We start from the raw sequence: 23,849 nt of genomic DNA, 5'->3' as shown, positions 1-23,849 counted from the left end.
GTGCAGGGAGTTGGACTAGATGATCTCTAGAGGTCCCTTCCAACCCTAAGCATTCTGTGATTCTATGATTCTATTCTATGGTCAACGCTCCTCAGTGGGGAGGCTGTTCCTAACTCTGCAATTTGTTTGAGCTGCTGTAAGGGTATAAAGTTACATAAATATGTCTGTTAAGATAGTGAAAAATAGCTGCCTTCTGGTTTTGGAATGCATGGTGGTAATTTTATGTCTAATGCTTGTTCGCTAGGACTTCTGGCCATCAACAATATAGTACCATTGTCTGCTTGTTTTCTCACGATATACTAGGGAGATGAGACAGATACATTCTTACAGGAAGTATCTTCAGGGTGCTTTGGGTGGTTTGTTGGGATTGGCCCTTGTACTCATCATTGCCGATAGAAGTGTAGTGCTCCATGCACTGGTTGGTTTGGAGTATGTATGTGCTTAACAAAGACGAGCATCTTTCTGAATTTAGAAGGGCAGACAAAATAATGGCTAAAATGGTCAAAAATCTCAAGTGATTTTCAAAGCCCAGAATCAGTGGCTTAAATGTTTAGGTTATATCACAGAGGCAATATTAAAGAAACCCAAAGTAATATATAAAGACAGCAAATGTCAGCAAGATTTACAATAAATTTTGTATGCCTTACTAATATGCACTGGCATTTAAGCTCTTGGAATATTTCAGAGCTTTCAGAAATACGATTTGAAATCCAAGCTCAGAGGAGAATTGGCACAAAGGAATCTATGTCTTTTTGCCTTTCCATAAAATGGAGCAAAGCAAGCACCTCAGCTCAGCCTGAAGGTTAGCAGAGTCTGAGCTCTTTTGTCTGTCCTTTCTATAATTGTTCTTTTACCATTTAAATCTTTGCTAATTTAATACATTTGTTGTTAGGTGGAGGTTGTTTTGTTTTTCTGGAGTGGGGGAAAAAAACAACCAATGAACAGGCAATAATTGCTCTTTCACAATGAGTTCACTGGTTTTAAAGCACTTTGGGACCAACTGATCCCTGGGGTAGAAAGCATATGTCTTCAGTAACATGCTGCAGTATTTCTGAAAGGCACCTTTTAAAATACGTAGACGAGGTGTCTATGTATTTATTTATAATTTATATGTGTTAACCCCTACAAATACTATTGTCACTAGACATGCATAATGTACCCTGCGTGAGTCTGAGTGGAGCTGATATGCTGGTGGCTGAGTCTAATGAAGCATTTTTGTTCATTTTGATTAGTACTTCTTTGCTAAAGAAGTTTTCGAACAATTAAACATAAATCCACCATTATTTCAGGGGAACCCAGTGCGCCCAAACTGGAAGGTCAGATGGGAGAAGACGGAAACTCCATCAAAGTGAATGTTATCAAGCAGGATGATGGAGGCTCCCCAATTAGACATTATCTGATCAAATACAAAGCTGTAAGTATGCCTGACGCTCGAGCCCAATTTCTGTTTAGCCTGTCCCATACTCAGGCTTCATTACTTAGGCAACTACCACAGCAGACAACCTTAAAGTGAAGAATGTGCAGGTAGGTCAGTTCAGGAAAATATGCCAAGCAGATGGCAATGGTCAAGGGTTGGATAAGAGACATAACATGAAAAGGAGCGACATCTAAAATGTTTTGACTCATTTTCCTTTTCCTGGACTTGAATTATGAAAGGTTATTCCTTGGTGGTAAGCATCTCCAGCAGAACTGTGTGCCTATGGCAACTTTAAGCATTTAGTGTAATTCCGCATCGTATGCTTCAGAAACAGGATTGCCAGCAACAATTTGAATAGCTTGGGACCAAAGCCTCATGGTATGGAGCATTGTTTGACTTCAGACACAGATATGATGACAATGTGGCATTCAAGCTGTCATATTTTATTGCACAGGGGATGTTTCAGTACTGGATTATTCTGCAGATGATCGAGTAAGGGATCAAATAGAATTAAAGATTGAATAAGAAATCAAATCTATCTAGTGGAGAAACAGATAAGGTTAAAGTGTCTATGGCCATATGGAAGATTCTCTTTGAAGCAATTTTCATATAGGCCTAACTAAACGAGATCTCATTGCTGTAAGCTAAACACCCCTTGTTTTGTGTTAGATGGTATTTGATTTTGTTCCTACTGCAGGAAGTAAGATAAGCAATCTTGCTGACTGAGCATTTATTTAACATGTCCTTGAGGAATACGATCTTGGCAGAATGTCACTGAAAATCCAGAGACCCTTAGAGCAGCAGGAAGAATGGCAAGAAATTACTGAAGCTTTGTTCTATTATCTGTACATTTAGTGTCGGTATTAATACACCTTGGGGCAGCTCAGCTGCACCAGTGTTTTTGTAGTAAAACATAGGTGCTTCCCAGCTCTTTAGAAAGCAGGACGCTTTTGTGACTGAATCTGGTAGCTCATGAATTAGTTCTGGCTATTAGTATTGCCAAAGAAAAATCCTTAAAGTCACAGAGAAAATTCGACCCTATTGTCAGGAAATGACAGCAGGATTGCTTACCCACCACCGTTTGTGCTTTTCTGGTTGCTCGCTCAGAACTCCTCAGGGGAGGGCCTTTAGAATTTCTAAAGGGCAATCGAGTGTGACAGAACCGTCAATTCTAGTGGAAGTGAAAGAGCTTGTTAGTGCATTCCAGTCTCATCTAGAAGTCTGGGAGACTGGAAGACTTAAGTCCACCTTCAGAACCCTCGGAAGTTAGCTCACTGTCACCCTCATCTCAAAGCTGACTACCTTTGTGCCATATGTTTCGCAGAAGCATTCCTCAGAATGGAAACCGGAGATCAGGCTTCCCTCTGGCAGCGACCATGTCATGCTCAAGTCCCTGGACTGGAATGCAGAGTACGAGGTTTACGTGATAGCTGAAAACCAGCAAGGGAAGTCCAAGCCGGCTCACTATGCTTTCCGAACTTCTGCTCAGCCTACCGTCATTCCAGGTACGCTGGTCGTTAGCTTTACCGTTGTGTTCTGCTTCCAATTAATGCAACAGTGCTGCACCCCTTAATGTGCCTGAGTAAACTCGGACAACTTGCTCGCTTAAAGCCATTATCATAATCAGTTACCCATCCAGAGCTTAGTTTTGCCATGTACATACCTGTACTACAGTCCATGTTACAGTATGTACAGCATTACAGGTACACTGATAAGAATGGTACATGCCAAATCTTGTCTCACAGTTTACAAGGAATATTGGCTCTTGGTATCACAGTGGCAGGATTGCCCAGTGCGAAAAGCAGCAGGCAGAAAATGCTTTTTGAAAACAGAAAGTAGGATTTCTAGTTCAAACCAAAGCAAAAAAAACCATTCAGATCTCTGATGTGATGCTTCTCACGATGCAGGTTTCCCTTCCAAAGCTGCTTCGTGCTTGCTTACTGTTCCTTTGTCCATCTAGTTCAGTCTTTGGAGGTAGAGGTCAGAAAGGGAGGCGTTTAAGATCTTTCCGAAGGATTTTTATTGAATGAAATGGAGATCGAATTAAAGCAATTTTGAAAGCAGCCCTGCTTAAACACTGGATGGGCCAAGAGGGAGGAATAACCAAACTGCATCAGTGTCTTGCTGGAAGCTATTTCAGACAAACTTCGCCTATTAAGGAGCTCTCCTTAAAAAGCAAGGCAGAAGTATAGTGGTGCGAAAACCAGAATTTGAAAGCTGATGAGTTGGTCAATCAGCAAAGTGAGGCCCTCCCTGCAGAGCCAGAATTAGGCATATGCATGCCAAGATTGGTGTTGACAGTCCATGGTGAAGGGAGAGATTTGATTTCATTCTGTCTTCTAGATTCTTAACTGCAAGTCCTGCATTTTTTCATCAAAACGGCTAAAATGTGTTCTCAGTCTTTCCCTTGCACTGAAACATCAATCCTTGTTGTGCCTCCGTTCCCCCCTGCATTCCCTCCTTCTTCCCTCTCTGAAGGTAGAAGCTGAGGGCTTATACTTCATGCATGTTGAAATTCTACCTGATTAAATCAAATAATTAAGCATACATCGAGTGACCTAGGTGCTTGGACATGAAAATATGTATGGCGGGGAGGGGGAGGGAGGTGGGGCACACGAGAGTTGGAGATGTGTTTTGTAACAAGACTGTCGTCCTGGATGAAAGGACCTTCAGTAACCCATTAAACAACTTACATTCCGATGTGCATTTTCAACAGCTCTAATACTTATTACTGTCACCTATTTGAAGGACAACGATGACTGATGTGTTGGGGGGTGGGAAGGTAAGGGTAGTTGGGAAGAGCACTCCTTAAGGGGTTTTCAGACCTCAGTGGTCAAAGGCAGTAGGCTAGGAGCAGGACAGAGCTGCTCTTTAGTGCTGTTGTGTATCAGCCCAGGGAAAAAGGACAAGGGTGGTCACCCTGGGTACGCGGATGCTCTTTCTTAGCCCTTATTAAGTGCTCCACTGGGATGTCATACCTGGGACAGCTGAATGTTTTGTACAGGTATACTCGTGATCTGTGAGAGCCCTCTTTCCTGAAATACACAGTGTTCGTGCAGTAGCCCTTAGCAATGGGAGGAGCAGCGAGCCCAAGCTCTAAATGAGCGGAAGGATGAAAAATGCCCATTGGCGTGCCACTGCTGTAATTTCTTTGGTCTCCCTGTAATTATTCCACACTTAATCTGATGTGAATCACAGTGAGAGTCAGAATTTGGGGCTGACATTTTAAAATCGGCTCTTTTAATGTTGAAGCTGTATTAAATGGTTCCAGGGGAGCACTTGAAAAAGCAGCCCTCTTTTCAGAGCGCAGGTTTCCTGCAGGGCTGAGCCAGCAGACTGATACACTTGGATTCTCCGAAGGAACGTGCCCTGTTTCAGAGGGAAGTAGAACATTGTGCCATGAAGTGATTGCAGCTACCTTTGCAAGATAGGTGACTCTGCTTCTCTAGCTTTTTCATTTTATGGAAGACTCTGGTTTTTGTTAGATTTTCAGAGGTATTTTCAGGTACTTTGGTTTCTTGAGTCAATCCCCAAACTAATAATGCTAGGGAAAACAGCCCCTGAGGCAGCTAGATGTTTCTGGCGTGTAAATCACAGGCCTTTCTTGAAATGAAGACAGCTATGTCAAATTGTCGTAAGAAAGGAACTCTGTGTATTAGTTTGCTCTAGCATCTCTTGTAGTTTTCGTGGAGTTTAGCTTCTATAATTTGATGTTGAAATGAGCTACGTAAGGGGGAGATCAGAACCGCTGACTCTATCCTGATGTCTGTACAGTTTTCCCAGTGCCCTTAAAGTGATTGGAAGCACAAGGGTATTATAGAAACCATTGCATTAGAGTAGTGTTCAGGCAGCTGAAAGACTTATTTGAAAAGTCAGCCCTGTTTTCTGGAGTCTGTCTTGCTTTTGCAGGATTATACTGCTCACCAGGATCTAAAATCTAAGTCCTTGGTACAGGCTTTGGAGAAGAACTTGTTAGGTGGAATGTCTGCTTCGAAAAGATGTAAAGGTTTTTTTTTTTTTTTTTTTTTTTTTTTTTTGGAAAAGGCTGTGGTGTTGTCCTTTCAAATACCAAGTAATTATTTTCTTACATTTCTCACTGAGCCTCATATTCTATCATTCATTTTAATCTCATCTGCTTGCCAATCCCATACACCCTGACTTGGAACCTGCTCTGCAGCTTTTGGCATTGCTGAGCTTCTGAACCTGCCCTTTTGTCAATGTGAATGTGCTAATGCTCTTCTCTAACCTTTAGCCATTTTAATTTACTAAATTAAGTAAACCTTTGATTCTTACGTTTTCTGTATTTATGACCTAATTTTTTTTTATCTATTTTTTCTCTCTTTCTCTCTCTTTTCTTTCTTCTTCCTCGTCCTTTCTTCCCTACCCCTTTCCTCCTCCCCTTGTTCCTTTCCTATGTCTGTCTTCATACATGTCACCTGGGACCTCACGGGAAACATCCACGCTTGCCATATGCACCAAATTTGTTTTTAAACAACCATGTTTTCCCCTCCTGGGAACCATTGTCTGGCACCTGCAGCGACCTTGGGAAGTCCATCAACGTCGTCCTCCTTTGTTTCATTGCTTCTTACTGCAATGACTCTCCTTTTGCTCTGTTAGACACTTGAAACAAAATACAGCAATATTTGCTTTAAAAGGCCCGTCTCCTACCAAGGCGTGAGAGCAAATTTGCTTCGGAGGATTGTGTCAGTTCAGAGAAAGAAAGAAAAAAAAAAACATAAAAACGATAGATCATTTTACCTGAAAGAGTCAATATTTTGTAACAAAGGGTAGAAAAGATTTAAGCCAAGTGTTTGCTCTTTAATTTTTGTTTGTTTGTTACTTAATATTAATTTGCCCTTTTTAATGAATGTAAAGAGTTTTTTTGTTCGTTTGCTTTATTTTTCATCATAGGAAGTTATAATACTTAAGGCCTTTTGCAATGCTGGTGTTTGCAGATTTCAACACACATCTAGCATTGATCTTCATTGTTTATGGTGAGAGAGATTTTGAAAGCCCCATCCACAAATTTAAACCCACAGACTAAAGAAAAAAAAAAGAAAAATTGTCAGAGAGAAAGATATTGGTTGCCCAAATATCTTTGGCAGCTTTTGCATGTGGACTGAAAGTTAAGGCCGTCAGAAGGTTTTCCTCATGGAGTATCCTGAAGAAAAAGATCTTGGTAGGAATTCCATGTGAGAGTTTCCATTCTTTCTTTTACCTGCTTGAAACCTTAGAATTTCTTTGGCCTCTTATGTGTAGTCAAGTGCTGCGCAGTGCGTGCTGCATTTTGGCCACAATCTCGCCCAGGAGCACGCAGATTTGCAAGGGATGCTTGTCTAACATCTGTCTAGTTGTTCACTGCCGAGTTATCACCTTCCCAGAGATCCCTTTTCTTCCCCTTTGAACAGAAAGATTTGCTGGGATTGAGTAATTTGACCATCTAAACGATTACTATTACTGGATCTTCATGCTTAGCTGTGCATGTGACACTACCACCTAGGGTTGATCCATGGTGCAAGTTGACTCAATATAATGCAGTTTTGTTATTGTCTTGTGTATTGCATTTCCTTCAATTGACTTTTTTTTTCTCGTCTTGATTTAAAAAAGAACCTATGCCTTTGTAAATTGTCTTTATTACGGGAAATGCATTTGGCTGTGTTATTCCCTTAAGCTTTACAAAACTTGGTGTCTCCCTCTCTCTTCCTTATTCTCTGTAAGTGGGCCTGAGGTTACAAAGAATTACACTGTAAATATATTTTAGACACAGCTGTAAAGTATCTTTACAAAATGTGTTGAAGTGAATGTTATCAGTGCTTCTGACTGGGATTAATCTTTCCACAGAATGTAGATTAGAACCTACAAAACAAACAGCAAAAACCCTTGCCGTCCTGTCTAACTGTGCATTTTATGTTTTGCGCATAAGTCCCTGTGTTCGGTCAGACCATTATAACTTATGACATTGTCTTCCGTCTAAATTATAAATGAAAAGTTTGTGCGAGTGTTGCCACATACATAAGCATGTAGATTTCTTTCCAAAGAAAGCTGTCCTGCTTCCAAACTGTCTTTTCCGGTCTTTCATGATCTAGATAATATATTGCAACACAGACTTGCATGGGAAACACCAGTGGTGTTTGTGAAATCTCCTTAGACAAAGAGCACAGAGCGGTGTAAAAGACTTTAAGAACAGATCGTACCACTTAGGATGTATAGGTGAAGAATTTCACTGGAAGACCTTTCTACGTGATATCACCCTTTGACAAGAGTGACTGCATAGATCCAGCAAAAGCCAGAGTAGCACAAACAAGCATACCTGGCTTCTCAAAGTAGCTTTAGCTCACTTTCTGTTTGTTTCATTTCGGAGCTTTTATTATGGTTTATAGGCTCGCACTCAAAATTTATAACATCCTTACAACTTCAGTTATAAAGTTTTTGAAAAACTATTCCACAGCTTTCGTCCCCTGGAATAGAAGGTTGGTTGCATCTTGCCTTTCTCTGCTAGAGGCTGTGCAAGGTGTTGGAGAGAGTAGAATTTCTAAAAGCAGGCACTTCCTGTGTTTGAGGGATACTGCAAGCATTTGCCAATTAAACCTGCTGTTAGCACCCACGAGTGTGTTTTCTCTTGGCTTTTTACTTTTTTTCTCTTCTGAAGCACCAAATTAATTGCTGTTTATTTTGTGTGTTCCTCTCTCCTCCCAAACATTGCAAGACCTCATGAAATGCCTAGAGCTTCATGTGCTTCTGTTCGCCCCCTTTTCATGTCTTTGCCTGTGCCCAAGCATTCCCTAGCCAAGACCCCACAGGGTCTTGGTGGTTCTGCCCTCTCTAACCGGACAGATGTCCACAGAATTGCAAGAAGCACAGCCTGGTCATTGTACTGTACGCTTTGAGATAAGGATATTCAAAAAGATCTGTCTTGCAGGAGGGTCACTCTGCATTGAAAAATCATTTATATGTAATAAAAGGAATTATTCAGTTCTTTAGAATTAAGGACTCAAAGCTTTTTTGACATTTTGTGTTTCCTTAATGGACCTATAGACGTGCAGAGATTTTGTCTTAGTTCTAGCCAGAGCAAAACAGCATATTGCTTTGGGTCTACAGCTTGCAAATAATTACCCTTTACCATGCGTATTAGGGTGTATTTCACATTTTTGGACAAGTCTTCATCACTTGAAGTCAATGGAGATATCCTCATGAGGTTGCACGGACTGTGGATCAGGTCAGAAAGTTCTACGACCTGGTTTTATGGTAACACTTGACTGTGATACACATGCACATATATACACACAGTGTTAGTGTCTGATGCTCTATGACCTGAAAGGTTGTATGTGTCCTAGTATAGTTTCATACAATTGTTTTAGGCCACACCAACCTAGTTGAATATTAACATGATTAAATACAAAAATATTTTAGCTATAGGATAGCAAAGTATTAAAGTAGTACTAAGGCAGCCTTTTCTTCAATAGCGTTAAGTAATCTGCATAGCATTCCTTTGTAGAAAGTGAGCCAGATGTCTGTTCAACCAAATCTGATGGAGAAAAAACGTGACTTTCTGCTCCCAGTCTCGAATTCTACTCCTTTTTGGAGGGGCGCAGTTATGCTTATTTAATTCATTCTGGGTAAATTCAAAGACTTGTTAGCATCCACTCCTGTTTGAACTAATGCAAAGCTCTTACGATAAAGGCCGATGCCGTCTTGATTGAATGTTTTGCGATTAACAGAACCTTATGTCAGTGTTCAATTACTTTATCACTGTTAAAATTTTATACATTTCTAGCATAAACTCATTTAGCTTTCATTTCCAGCTTTTGAATCCAGCTTTTGAGTCGTGTTGTATATTTACTGAAATAAAGTGCCTTTTATAATATGTACAATTCTGTTGCCTATAGGTGTTCATAGGGCTTGACTGACTTGGTTCGTCTCTACACATTTCTTTTGTTACGTTAAACAGATCGAGTTTCCTGCGTCTATTTTTTTTCTTTCTTCTATTCTTTAATCAAGATTGTAGTATGCCCTTGCTCATTTCATCATACTGTTGATTGTTTTCCTTGAACAGTCAATATTGCCATATTCCTCAGTTTTCCTCCTTTAATTATACTGATGTCCAAGAGAGAGGAGTCTTTCTTTTTCAAGTCCTCCTCTCCATATTTACACATCTGTTTGATGTTGCCAGAAGCGAGGTGGCACTAGGCTGGCCCAGACTCCCCTGGGTCTGCCTGAACAATCTGATCTCCAGTAGCAGAGCCAACAGCAGCTGCTATTCATGGAAAGCAGGTTGACCAAGCCCAGTGCCATGTGTAAACACTAAACCGCATGTGAGAACAACCCCTGCTGCTCTGCCTGTTGAGGAATCATGAGCCTTTGGCTGTGCCATGCCTGCAGAGGCTGTTCTTATCCTAACTTAGCTTTGCAGTTCTTGCAGGCTCAGGTGTGATGATCCAGAGACAAGCTGTGGGTAAGGTATAAGGTTACTGATGTGATTTGTGCCACTGATAATGCCTGACCCGAGGATCCTCTAGCTAGTTAGTACTGGCAAGGAGCCAGAGCAGGCAGGGAGAGAAAGCGAGTAGGCGTCACAAAATGGAACATTTTCCCACGAAGTCTTCTAGTACATGGGGAAATTGCCTCTGTTCCAGAACAACATGAGAAGGAAGAAGGAGATTTCCTCCTCCTTTCTTCCATTCCTCAGACGCTGAACCAACCAAAACTCTGCTCATTTCCGCTGTCATCTCCTATCAGAGGAGGAAATAATGATGAGGTAAGAACATACAGCAAGAAACCAAATGCACAGTAAAAACCACCCCTGCCCTGCTGTGGAGAAAAACAGAGTCCCAGACCTTATTTTCGGCAGAGTCAAAGACTATCTAGACTCCGCTACGCTGCTATTTGAAAGCTGCCCATGATGTCTGCGACAGATAAGAGCACCTGTAAGATTCGAGTTTTGCTGAGTGTGACATTTGGTGTGAGGTTTTAGCTCTCTGTCTCAGTAACCGTTTTTCCTTTACATCCATGTTACAATATCACTGGGGAAATGAGAGCATTGACAGGTTGCAGACCACATATGATTCGTGAGGTAATAAAGAGTTTTTTCAGCAGGGGCTGGTCAGGTCTCTCTAGCATAACATGGAATGAAGGTGTCAGAGGAAGTTGTAACTAAGCAGTAACGTGGGCAGTTTTGCAGCTGCTTGATTCTGAGATCATCTTGCCCTTCTAGTGTTTCGTTCTCAGATTCCAGAGGGCTTACTCCAGACTGCCAGATAAATGTGTCTTAACTATCATAAATTTGGAGGTTTGCATTACATAGGTAAATGACTTTTTCCAAATCTTGAAATCATCTAAGTGTTGCATTTCAGATAGCAGCTTGAAGTTCAGTTAACCGTATACTAGGATTCATGTGAGCTTAAATCTCTTGCCTCTGTGTTGGATTTCATTGCATAACACTTGAGTTTTCATTTGCACTAATCTCACGGTTGTGCCTGTCCTGCAGAGGTACCTCCTGCCGCTGTTTCCTCTGTGCACTTACGCATGCGTCTACCTCCCTTGAGGGGCAGAGGTTGATGGGTTTAGTGCATCTCTCTCCTTCAGGAACTACTAGTCCTCCTGGAAAGGAGAGTCCTGGAAAGGAGGATTATCCCTATCACCACCTTATTTCAAAATACTCCTTTGTGGAAGTTGGCAGACCTTCCCAGTTCCATGGTGTTTTGAGCAAGGCCTGGGGAGGAAGGAGCCTTTAGCAAGCCTGGCCCCTCCTGTGATTTCATGAACCGTGAGTCGCAGTTTTGCTGCATGCCTCGCTCACACCCCTGAAGGCTGTGAGATGCCAGTCTGTCTCTGCCAAGGGTTGGGCCTTGGCCTCTTTTGTGCTGGTGGAAGCTGACCTCAAGCTGACATGAATGTTTGCCTGGAAGCAAGAACATACTGAGAGACTGGGAGGTCCTTGCAAGACCCCTACTATTAATAAAGCCTGCGGAGGCCGTCAGCTAGTTGAATTTGGCTTATTTTCTGCACATTACAGGGCTAATCAACGAGGCAGCCCCCCAAACCTTTCCTTGTGCCCTGGGTCCCCGCAGGGCAAGCCCTACTGCAGAGTCCAGGCTTCATTTCCAGAATGCTGTGAGTCATTTTGTAGACCCTTCTCGTGGGGAGGGGAACAGGAGCCTTCTTTCCAGATGGGTATACACTGCAGCAGAAGCACGTGAGGTAGGTTGCTTTCTAGGTCGTAGCCCAAAAGAGATGTGGGAAGTTCCACTGAATTGTTTGACGTGTCTCTAGGATAAAGCACTGCTTATAACACGAGGCTCCTAGTGAGGTGGTGCAATTCCTGTAGATGTCCATGCTTACCCACCTCGACATAGCCAGAGGTGAGTCATAGCTAGCCCTGGCTCACCTTCTTCTTGAGTATAATGCCTTATTTTCTTCTCTTTTGATCTCTAAAGCCAGCACTAGCCCCACATCAGGCCTTGGGACTGCTGCCATCGTAGGCATCCTCATTGTCATCTTTGTGCTGCTCCTGGTGGCTGTGGATGTCACCTGTTACTTCCTGAACAAGTGTGGCCTGCTGATGTGCATTGCTGTCAACTTATGTGGGAAATCTGGCCCAGGAGCCAAGGGCAAAGACATGGAGGAGGGTAAAGCCGCCTTCTCGTGAGTACTGTCATTGCTTCTTACCTCTCAGTCCTCGATCACTGTGTCCGAGGGTTTTGTTTTGCTTCTGCCTCGTTCCTGTTAGAGGCTGGCAAATGTCCAACCCCAACGTTGGACAATACAGTTCTCTTTGCTGTAGGTAACGATTGGAAGGGGGAATGACAAAAAACTAAGCTGCTCTTCAGGCCAACCCGTTCCTGTCAAAGTCACCTGTCAAAGTCCCGTGTGTTTGAGACATAGCTCTGCTGGAGGATGCCTAGTGTGAACAGGAACCGATCTCCGTGCAATTCCTTTGTTACAGGAAAGATGAGTCCAAGGAGCCTATAGTGGAAGTGCGGACTGAAGAGGAGCGAACCCCCAACCACGATGGGGGAAAACATACAGAGCCCAATGAGACCACACCGCTGACGGAGCCAGAGTATGTTGATATCGGGCAATCTTAGTTCAGGGTCACTTCAGTGCCCCCTGTTGCCTTAACCCCTGATCTCTCATGTACATTATTCAGAGCAGGAAGAGAGGAGGAAATCTCTACTCCCAATTTCTGGTATAGCAGCAGATGTCTTCCCCCAGATATAGTGACTCTTCTATTTCCAGCACTGGAAGGGAAAGAAGGAGAGTGAAGGACTGCTGCTTGGAACGCTGCCAGTTCTGCCCAGACTGTAGCTTGGTCACCCATCCCGGTTCACTGAAAGGGATCGAGAGCAAAAGCAGCCCCAAGCTGAAACTAAGTCCTGGCCGAGCTCTCCTCTAGCATGCCAGGTGTAGGTGAGAACACACCGTTGGCACAGTGCCCGTCTGATAGCAAGAGGGTAACTACGCTCTGAATCCCGAGGGGGGCATGGCGAGTCTGATTATTCCTCGAGATGGGCGAGGATTGAAAGCTTCGTGCAGGTTTTGTCAGAGAACTTGTTCAGAGCCTGCATCTGTGTATCTATGCTAGCTGGGGCTGAAAAGGTATGAGTATTGCATGCCTTGGGGGATAATAATGGGAAGAGTTGTTGAAAAGCTGTGGGATAGCAGCTGACAGAAAAGTGGAGACACCTCTGTGTGTTTGTATCATCTCTGGCAAAAAGTTGACTCCAGCTGACCTGCATCAGAAGGCAGGGGCAAGACAAGGGACTGGCCTCAGGGGCCTGCACTGGGGTCTGGGGTGAGACTTGGCACAGGGCTGCGCGCCTGAGGAATAAGGAGAAAGGTTCATTGTGAGGTTAGGTGGAGGAGTCCAAGGAGGGAAGTTGGACCAACAGGGAAGAGTCTTTTTACAAATTGCCAGCTGGGGGCAGGTCTGGCCAAGGCTGCGACCCAAATCTGTTCAAACAAGCCATTCCTGTAGGATATGTCCTCTCTGCTCTTTCTGCTTTTTGGTCTCCCCAACCAGCGTCTGTTACCCATTGCACCTTTGAATTCCGAAGGGCTTCTCCTCCTTTGCCTCCGTGTTCTCTGTGCGCTGTAACCACACACCCTGCTGCTGCTCTGCCACCCCTCCACCTTCTCACACTTATGTTCTGTTCCCCTTTCCCCTGCTGTCATTTATGGGCTTCAGTGTCTCTCTCTCTCTCTCTCTCTCTCTCTTCTACTCCTGTCCTCTTGCTCTTCACAGGCACCCTGCCGATACCGCAGCTGCTGTTGAGGACATGCTGCCTTCTGTAACCACGGGCACCACTAACTCTGACACTATCACTGAAACCTTTGCCACTGCTCAGAACAGTCCCACCAGCGAGACCACTACACTGACTTCCAGTATTGCCCCGCCAGCAGCAGCCATTCCTGACTCCACTTCCATGTCGCCTAGCCAGCCTGCTCCAGCCAAAGGGGCAGCTGCCTCGGCCTCTTCAGCACCGCCCTCCTCTACCCCCAAGGTGGCCCCCCTTGTTGATCTCAGTGACACCCCGAGCTCTCCTGCGGCTACTAATAATTTGTCTTCGAGTGTCCTGGCCAACCAAGGCGCGGTGCTCAGCCCCAGCGCTGTGGCTAGCGTGGCCGAGTCCTCCAAAGTGGCACCTGCTAACAAGTCAGCTGCCCCGACCCCTGCAAACCTCGCTAGCCCTCCAGCCCCATCAGAGGCCAAGCAGGAGGTCTCAAGCACCAAGAGCCCCGAAAAGGAAGCGGTACAGCCCAGTGCAGTGAAGAGCCCGACAGAGACAGCCAAGAACCCAAGCGACCCGAAGAGCGAAGCTGCTTCAGGCAGCGCAGTCCCCTCCCAGAAGGAGGACTTTAAAATGGACGAGGGGACCTTCAAGACACCAGACATTGATCTTGCAAAGGATGTTTTTGCAGCTCTTGGCACTACCACTCCTGCCAGTGCGACTGGCGGGCAAGCTCGTGAGCTTGCTTCTTCCACTGCAGACAGCTCTGTACCTGCTGCACCTGCAAAGACCGAGTATGGCTGCCTTTTATCTTCTGTTGGTTGTGTGCTGTCTCTTGTGCTCTAGTGCTTGCGCTGTGTTCTTGTTGGATGTTCTCTTAACCGATCTCATTGTTTCCTTAGCAGACTAACTCATCTGTGAACCTGCTAGCCGGGGCTTGGCTTTAGAAGTCCGGGGGAAAGCAGGAATAGGGTGCATCAGGGCAGCAGCGAAAAGGCAATTCCAGGCATTTATCATTCATGGGTCATTCTTTAGCTTTCTTTCCAGCCTTGTCCAACACTAGGTTGTCTTTTACGAAGGAGATCAGAAGCAGTTCAGGTTGGTGCAAAGACAGCGATGTTCTCAGGGGCACCAAGTCCCGTCAGTTCCCTGAGCAGTCACCCAAATTCAGTTTCTTCACATAGCAGCTGGAGCCATTCCCTACATCCTTCACTGTCAGAGCAGAAGCAGCCCTCATGTGAAAGGCAGGAGGACAACGCCTTCGTGGAGTTGTCCTTGCATGGGCAAAAGGGTAAGGCCACGTGATCCTGCCAAAAAAAAGGGCAGCAGTCCATATCACAGCGGGCCGAGGATAACTCGGTCCTGGGTCATTCTGGCATAGCGGGAATGAGTCTCCGTGCAGTGTGCTGAGTCTCCTCTTTACATGGCTGCTTTCTTTTGGCAGGCCAATGTAGAGGTCCTTTGGAGCCATATGCCGCCTGGAGAGGGTGCCTATTCCTTAGCTGTGGCGTTTTGTGTTTGGCAGGAGACACTGTAACCTGAGAATGAAAGCAGCATTAACTTCTCAGCCTGGTGTCTGAAGGGAGGGTTCCCAGCAGTTAGAAAGATGTGAAACGAGAGCCCTCTCCCTGTGCCACTTTGGACAGCAGTCAATGATAGCTGTGAAACCAATAGCTTGGAGAATGCTGATTGAAAATGCCTAATCCACTCTATGGTACAAGAAGTTAAGTTTGCCATTCCTTCGGGCTTCTTGTTTGGACACCATATTTTGACCTTTTGCTCTGGTGCGTTTCACACCACAGCATGCTTCTCATCTCTGCTGCTACCTGAGACCTCCTCTTCTTGCTGTGTTAAGTCAGGGCAGAAGGAAAATCAAGAAAAAATTCTATAGAGCTGAACAAAATCTGGAGGAGGGGGCGCGGGGAAAGGCTGATTTTACTTCTGTTGCATTTAGCATTTTGCCCTCTCAAGGAGAGACCTGTGAGTGTTTCCAGAATGTATTCTTTTCTTAGCATCAGTTCCTCTCATTTAAAAAGAGAGATGCCAGTAGACAGCGGTTTTCTTTTTCTCTAATCCATGCCATTTTGGTGATTACAGGAAAGTCCCAGTAGAAGACAAATCTGAAGTGCAAGCGACGGAAACTAAGACACCTCCAGCAGAAGTCAAGACGGTTCCCAATGAAGCGACACAAACAAATGAAAATGAGAGCAAAGCATGATTAGCAACAGATGAAAGCAAATGACAGAACAACAACTTCACCGGAGCATTTAAAACACAAAACTCACCACACATCTCATTCCTCTAGTGTCTTTTGCCTTTTTTAAAAAAACAAAAACAAAAACCAGAAAACGCATATGTGGGGGGTGGGGGAGAGAATCTCTCTTTCTTTTTCTCTCTTTTTTTTTTAATTTCTAGAAAAGTTCTATTTGTTGTGCACTTGCTTTTAAGGAGTAACATATTTGAAAAACAGGGTTAAACCCACACCGGAATCAGGGATCAGCTGACCCAGCATATATTAAAATAAGCAAATCTGCAAATACCAGTTACAGCATGGTAGGAAGCTCAAAATCAGCTAGTCTCAGAGAAAAAGAAAGGAAAAAAAAAAGACCCTGTTCTTTCCTTGGTTAGTATAGTAGATATAACCACTTGTACTACTTGGTACGGCTGGTACTTAATAAACAAAGTCCACAATTTATTTTTATACTTTCCAGTCAAGTTTGAAATATGTAAAGCCTCATAAATAACTTATAATTTCTGTTCACCTTGTATTTGTTCAGTATGCAAAGTGTCTTGTGCTCTTTGTGACTGAATCCTGTTCTTCACGTTAGATGTTTATTTGGTTGGGTGGGTTTCTTTTTTTAGGAAGAATGCCAAAATTGCAGCTTCGGGGATATATTTCAATTTGCAGTATTCAGACTCTACATTTCTTTAAATTTTATGTTAATTTTTTGCCAACTTTTGTTCTTTCCAGTGTTTACAATTTTTTTTTCTTTTGTTGTGTTTAAATGTATGTGTAAAATAGCTGCCTTTTTTAAGTAAATACAGTCTATAGATACTAGGTTAGTAGCATGCTTGCTTTGCAAAGGGAGACATTTTTAAATATGGATGTTTACAGTAGTTGTTTCCCCTTTATTTTTTTTAATTATTATTATTATTATTATTATTATTATTTCTTACTGGAGTAAGAAGAAAAGTAACGCTGTTCTTGTTTTTCCCTTCCCCCCCACCCTTTTTTTTTTTCCTTTTTAATTTGTGGGTATTCAAACCACTTATCACCGATCAAGGTCTTTATCCAGCATTCCACAGAAACACCCTTAACTTTGACCAGGACAGTTGCTGGTGGGAGTCCTTGTTTGCTTCAAGTTAGCAAAAGTTTAAAAGTCCCTCGCTGGACTTGGGCCTGACTGCATAAGAGAAATATCATCTCTGCTTTTCGAAGACATTCTACCCTTTTCTTCATGGAACTCTCCCAGAGCTTTGGCAAGCAGAAGGGAGATTGTACAGTTAGGGCTGGTCTGGTCTGCTCTAGCCTCGGGTGCTTGATGCTACCACTTCTCCCCTAGGAGGTCAGCGGATACCATTTCTTTTGACCCTAAAAAGCAGGTTTAAAAGGGAAGAGTTTATACGTGTCAGGAAAATAATGTCATCTTCTGAGGACCTTCTCTCAAAAAGGAGTGTTCTTCCCTCATGTGGCTCGAATTCATGAGCGCAAGAGTCACGGTGCATCAAGACCACTCCTGAAAAGGCAGCGCCATTGCATGTTTGTCATCTACCTGTGCTCTGCAGAATCCAAACCTGGGCACTGGGAGCTTGGAAATCTGTGGGAGGACTCACATTGATTTCATTGGTCTTTGGATCGTGTCTTTGACAGAAAGGGAGGATGAAGTAGCACGCACGTGATCATTATGCAGGGAGAGTTTATTGGGAACAGTGACCATATGGACTTGCAGAGTAGCGGTGAGATGTGGGGGTATGGAAGGAGACTTGAGCAAGGGAAAAGTAGAGGTAAGTGGGAGGAGACCAGCCCGTTGTATAGAGATGTTCCTTCTTTTGTGGGTTGTTTTCGGATTTTTTTTTCTCTTTTTCTCTCTCTCTCTTTTTATTTTTTTTTATTTTTTTTTAATTCTGCTTTAGATCTGCAAGCTTGTGCACTGTGGGTGCGTGACTATTTTAGTGTGAGCTGTGTTGTCATAGTATTGAACTGAATAATAAAAGCTTCAGCATAGTTTGGATGTGGAAGGTGTAGCAGATAGTTCAAATTTGAAAAACTTGTTCAGGCAGAAAGAAAGCCTGAAGAGAACAACTCTTGCGTGGAACAGAAGCCTGTAAGTGCAAAATGAAAGCGAGCTGACTCTGGCATCCCTTCCGTTGTGCAAGGTAACGGAGCGAAGGGCGGTGGGGATGGGGCGACTGTACTTTGGCTCAGATACAGGGAGCCATTCTTGTCAGTGTGTTCTTCTAATTATGCAGTCTTTAACAGTGACATCACTAGATTGTAATTTCAAACTGTGAAAAATAATGGTCTTGTCATTTGCTAAGTGTGGGGTTTTCCGCATTTTTTCCTCAGCTCCTGGGGATGGACATGGAGGATGACTGAGTATATAGGCACAGGCAGTTGTGCAGAACCCATCCTGAACAGGGCATCAGCGCGGGCTGGGCTTCCAGTTAGAAGCCTCATGTCAAATGCTGCCCTCGCTTGACCCGTCACAGCAGTGTTGGTGTAACTACAGGCAAATTTGGCCCGTGGTCCCTAGGAGGGTTTTTGCAGGAGGTTAGCCTATAAAAGCGACAGCACGAGCTACGATGGTCTGCAGCTGGGGAAAGTCCTTGGGAGAGCGGAGGACTAGTGGGCTTACAGCGGGTACCTCCATCCCTGGGACGAGCATCATAATTAGTTCAGCGTTTCTGTGAAGTCGTGGATGAGTTTTGTCAGCTGCATGTTGTACCTCACGAGTTATTACCCACTGAGAGCTGAGCAGCAGCTAGGGAGCAAATGCTGCAATAGGCTAGCGACCAGAAAGGCCTCCAGCGACCCTGGTGGGCACCTGCCAGGAGATGAAGGGTGGTAACCGCTCCCTGAATTGGCCTATCCTTCTGAAAAGGCAGCCGGCTCCGGGCCCGTGCCCTACCCAGCGCCGTGTTAGAAAGAGCTGTGCTGACTGCGGGGGGCAGGCTCCGGGTTTGTGGCATGTCGTCCAAAGCAGAAGTGAGCCCTGGGATGGCCTGAGCGCCGGCATGTGCGTCCAACTCCTTTTTAATGCACGTCGACACCTCCCAATACCCAATGCGTGTAGATTGACTCTCAAGAGTGTTTTTATACGTGCCCTTAAGGGAGAAAAATTTGCTTTAATTTAGAAATACCCCACCCCAATACTTCCAAGATAGCCTAGGCTTCGTTGCTTTTATTTAAACCTAGAGAGAGGGGCCAACCTGATGCCGTTTACGCTGTATATGTTTATATATGTATCCATGACATACATATATATATCTATATGGCAACTCGGACTGATCAGCCTCTAGTTGTGGAGTGACTACATTTCATGCTGCGCCATACGTAAGATGATGAGACAATAGTGCATCCTGCTGTTCAGCATTTCCAGTGGAGTTTTATTTTCACACTTTTCTATCGAGCCGTCAAACCCCAGTTTTCACACTAGGCTGTTTTGATAGTTGTTCTCGACCCTCCATTGACACCCTTTCCCAGCGTTCCCTACTTTTGGGGGCCTTCTATCTTGATAAAAAAAAAAAAAATGGAAAAACAAAAAATCTTTTTACCGAGTGAAGCATCGATTCCACCTTTATTCCCATTCTCACCGGTGTAAATACTGATACTAACTGAGGATTTTGACTTTGCATTCTGTCAGAATACTGTGTTCAAATAAAAATTACAAAAGTACTGCTCACGCCCAAAGTCTGCCCTTCTTTCCATGGTGTGCTCCGTGCTGGGTGCGCGCACGGGGGCGCAGCCGCGGGTGAGCTTCCCTGTCGAGAGAGGTGCTCTTGAGCCATTGCCACCACACGAGCGGAGCAGGGGCCCGAGGCTCCACACGGCACCTGTGCAGGGCCCTGCAAATGCCCGCGCAGCCAGGCTGCAGCATTCAACCTTTCTCCACCGGGCACGTGTGCCTTTGCTGTAAACGGTGTCCTGAACCCCACGCTGATGTCTCCCAGAGGCAGAAAGTGGGTCTGTCAGAGTCTCGGCGGTTCCTGATGAACAGGGGAGAAAACTGCCCTGGAGTGCAGACTTCCCTGATTGGCTCCTCTGCGCGCCCGGTTGCTGTGTCAAGTCTCTGTGGTTGCCCTTAGTCGCTGCAGCAGCTGCTTCCCTGAATCGCGGCTGTCCCTGCGCTGCACAGTGCCTAGTGGTTTCTCTTTTGTGGCTTTGCAGGCTCTCGTAATGAGCAGCAGGAGCCAGATTTCCAAAGTTTTGCAGTTTTATCGCTAGCAATGAGGTCTCCTCTTGGGTGCAAGAGGAGACCCCGGGCAGTTTCTGGTTATAGATTTGGACAATACTAAGTTGTTACATACTCGATACTTAGTTTACACAACCAACCATATCCACAATTCTTAGTTCTGCCAATCCCCCTGCCCTGTATAGTTCTGTGGCAGCCTTATACAGTCCATCTTGCAATTATTCATTACCTGATTTGGCACTTCTTCTGGTGCTGCCCGTGAACAACTTCTGTAATGTCATCTGTATTCTTTGCAAATCTGCAACTTTGTTTGAAAAACAGGGCTAAGGCAAGGTCAAAAAAGGTGTTCTGCATGCAGGGTGCTGTGTCCTCTTTCCATGGAGGGCAGGGGGCGAAATGCATTTTAAAACAAAGTGAAAGACTGTGCCATAAGATGGCATGACCTAGTGCAGCTGGAGGAATGGAGAGGACAAAACAAGAATGGCTGCACAGGAATGAAGGGCAGGGCCTCAGTACCTGCTCCTACTGTGGAGGTAACGGCTCAGCATACGGCTATGAAATGCAATGGAAATGACCCATCTTGAACACAGTACGAGAAACTGTAGCCTAAGCAATTTAATGTGTTCTTAGAAAAACAAAGGCTGAACAAAAAGAAAATTGAAAGAAGAACAAAAACAGTGTGCTTTATTCTGCTTGACCATTTTCTCCAGGCACTAAGGCCTACTAGTAGACTCCAATGCTGGATGAAATCCAGGCAGACTGGTACAAAGGTAGATGTCTTCACTTAATATGATATTAACATATATTGCAATCAAAAGCAGATCAAAAAGATTCTGGCAGAGTGCATGTGAATTCTCTTATATTTTCAAAGATTTGATGTATGCCATTAGCATACATTAGAATCTCCCAGCATCTTGCAGAATCTGACAAAATCCAACAGATGCCAAGAGATCCTATTAGAAAAAGACAAATTCCAAAATCTCTGTATGAATTTGGCAGAATATAAAAAAAAATTGACACATTCCACTAGAACCTGACATGTGATGGCATAATGAAATCTAATAAAAATTGACAGATTTTATTAGAATCTGACAATCTAATAGAATTAGATGAAATCTGACAGCATGTAATACAACCTGTCAGAATCTGACACATTCTATTAAATGCTGTCACACACGAGCTCCGATTCTGTGAGATTCTATTAGATTCTGTCGGATTCAGTCAGATTCAATTAGGTTTTATCTGGCTCTAGTAGATTTGCCAGATTCTCTTACATTCTGTCAGTTTCTATTAGATGCCATCAGATTCTGTCCAATCCTTGTGGATTCTGTGAGATTCTGGCAGATTCTATTAGATTCTGTTAGATACTGTCAGATTCTATGAGATTCTGTCAGAATCTGTTAGATTCTGTCAGATTTTGTCAGATTCTGTCAGTTTCTGTCGGATTCTGTCAGATTTGTTAGATTCTCTCAGATTCTTTTAAATTCTATTAGCTTCTGTCAGATTCTGTCAGATTCCAATAGATTGTCAGAATCCATTAGATTCTGTCAGATTCTATTAAATTCTGTCCGATTTTGTCAGATTCTATTACATTCTGTCATATTTTCATAGATTTTATTTGATTCTGTTAGATTCTGTCACATTCTATTAGATTCTTTCAGCTTCAAGTAGCTTATTTGATTCTATTAGATTCTGTCACATTCTGGGAGATTGTCATATTCTGTACAGATTCTATTGGATTCTGTCAGATTCTGGTAAATTCTGTCTGATTCTATCATATCCTATTCATTTTTGTCAGATTCTGATAGATTTTCAGATTCTATTAGATTCTGTCAGATTTTAATAGATTCTATTTTTAGTGGATTCTGACAGATTCAGATAGAATCTATTGGATACTGTCAGATTCTGTGAGGTTTTTTTTCGATTCCATCGAGTTTTGTGCAATTCTCTTACATTCTGTCCGATTCTGTGACTCTCTCATATTCTGTAAGATTCTGTGAGATTCCATTAGATTCTGATAGTTTCTAATAAATTCTGTCATATTTTATTGGTATGATTAGAATGTGTGGGATTCTATTAGATTTTGTCCGACTGCCACGTTCTACTATACTGTTAGACTCTGATTTTGTCTGATTTTCAGATTACATCTGAGTCTATTAAAATGTATAAGATTCTGACAGATTTTGTAAAATTTTTATATTTGTTTTATAATGCATTATATATTCTATCAGATTTCTATGGATTCTCTCAGATTCTAATAGGATTGTACAGATTCTGTCCTTTTCACTTAGATGCTTCAGATATTAATAGAATATGTCACATTCTGTGAGATTTTATTTGATTCTGTCACATTCTAATAGAATGTGTCAGATTCTCTCATATCCGATTAGGTTCTTCAGGTTCTATTACTTTTTGATTTTTTCCAGTTCTGTAAGAATCTGTCAGATTGTTCTGTATTTTATCATCTTCTATCAGATTGTACGCAAACATTGCAGAATCTAATGGAATCAGACAGAATCTTACAGTGTCTGATAGCTGCCATGTAATAAAATCTTACAGATTCTAATAGATTCTGTCTTATTCTGTTACATTACATTGTATTAGAATCTAGCAGGATCTAGAATGGAATGTGACATTATTTAGTAGAATCTAAAAGGACCCTTATAGAATCCAAAAGAATATGCAAGAATCTAACAGGATTTGACATAACTCTCAGATTTTGACTGAATGTGGCAGAATGCCATAGAATCCGATATATCTGTTGTAAACGATCCGATCTTTCTTATTGAATTGGTCTGACTTTCATGGGTTCTGGCAAATTATGTCTGATCTTATTTGATTTGAATGCAGCCTCACCGATTCTGAATGATTGTATTAGAGAGAGTGCAACAGATTTGGACAGATTTCAAAGATTTTGTTTTCTAATCAGATTTAGAAGAGTCTTTTTATTGGGTTTTTTTTGCTTGCTTGTTTGTTTTGTTTGTTTGCTTTTGGCTTTTTGGCGGGGGATCCTTAATCTGCTTAATCGTCTGTTGTATGTTGCAAATATAAAAAGTGTTTCTTCCCGCACCTGTAGCGACATAACCGCATAGGGCTCTTTTAACCTTGTGCTGAGTATTTGCCAGTGTCTGCGCTCAGAAAGCTTAGCACACCATACTAAGCTGTGCATATGGACGTTTATTTGTCCAGCGGGTGCTTTGAACTATGCAAGCAGTAATCGAGCAAAGACGTGTGTGAGATCTGTGAGCAAGGCGAGATGCTCACGCTGCCCGGGCCTGCCCCTTGCAGAGGGTCCCCTTCGCAAGCATCGAAGCTTCTGACTGCAAAGCGAGGAGCCGCGTAGCACAGTGCAAGCGGCACTGCCTGCGTTGGGCCAGAAGAGGGACCCCGTATTGCATCCTGGAGGGAAGGACCGTGCCCCAGATACAATCCAGTGCAGGTAGCAGGTGGGAGTTTGGTGCCTCTTCCCCACTACTGCCAGCAGCAACGCAGTTCGGCGGCCATGCTCGCTGCCAACCTCTGCACGGGGCAAGAAGGATGGCAAAGTCACTGGGAAGGGGGACAGGAAATTGGCAGTGAAGAGAGCTTACTCCTTCCTGCCGAGGCCTCCCGCGCCAGCAACTCTGCAGAGTGGGCAGGAGAGAGCAGGGCAATCCCTGCCTCTTGCCCTGCCTTGCTTTCAGTAAGAAAGAGCCCTGTCTCCCTGCCATAGTGTCCCCGAGAGACTCTCTCTGCACGGCGGGGACTGTATGGCCAAGAGGTGTTTTCCACCCTGTGCCCAGACACCCTCCA

General features: G+C 43.7%; 1 protein-coding gene across 6 annotated transcripts in view; it reads left to right on the top strand.

Annotated features, from left to right (window-relative positions):
* Window positions 1-16,637, top strand: part of NCAM1 (neural cell adhesion molecule 1) — an 88,820-nt gene extending 72,183 nt beyond the window's left edge. For 2 of the 6 annotated variants that reach the window (XM_088527363.1, XM_088527362.1), the window contains 6 exons: window positions 1,290-1,414; window positions 2,742-2,922; window positions 11,851-12,058; window positions 12,360-12,476; window positions 13,659-14,438; window positions 15,742-16,637. In XM_088527363.1, the coding sequence (XP_088383489.1) occupies window positions 1,290-1,414; window positions 2,742-2,922; window positions 11,851-12,058; window positions 12,360-12,476; window positions 13,659-14,438; window positions 15,742-15,862 (1,532 nt within the window). In that variant the 3' untranslated portion in view covers window positions 15,863-16,637. Of the gene's footprint in view, window positions 1-1,289; window positions 1,415-2,741; window positions 2,923-5,954; window positions 6,160-11,850; window positions 12,059-12,359; window positions 12,477-13,658; window positions 14,439-15,741 lie in introns of those variants that run through there. The other 4 variants (XM_088527367.1, XM_088527364.1, XM_088527366.1 and 1 more) reach the window with 2 other exon arrangements.
* The last annotated feature ends 7,212 nt before the right edge of the window (window positions 16,638-23,849 follow it).

Source organism: Tinamus guttatus, unplaced genomic scaffold (assembly GCF_059628265.1).
Source record: "Tinamus guttatus ecotype Peru unplaced genomic scaffold, ASM5962826v1 Tinamus_guttatus_pri_ptg000284l, whole genome shotgun sequence".
Lineage (NCBI taxonomy): Eukaryota > Metazoa > Chordata > Aves > Tinamiformes > Tinamidae > Tinamus > Tinamus guttatus.
This window is presented reverse-complemented; position numbering and strand designations above follow the sequence as displayed.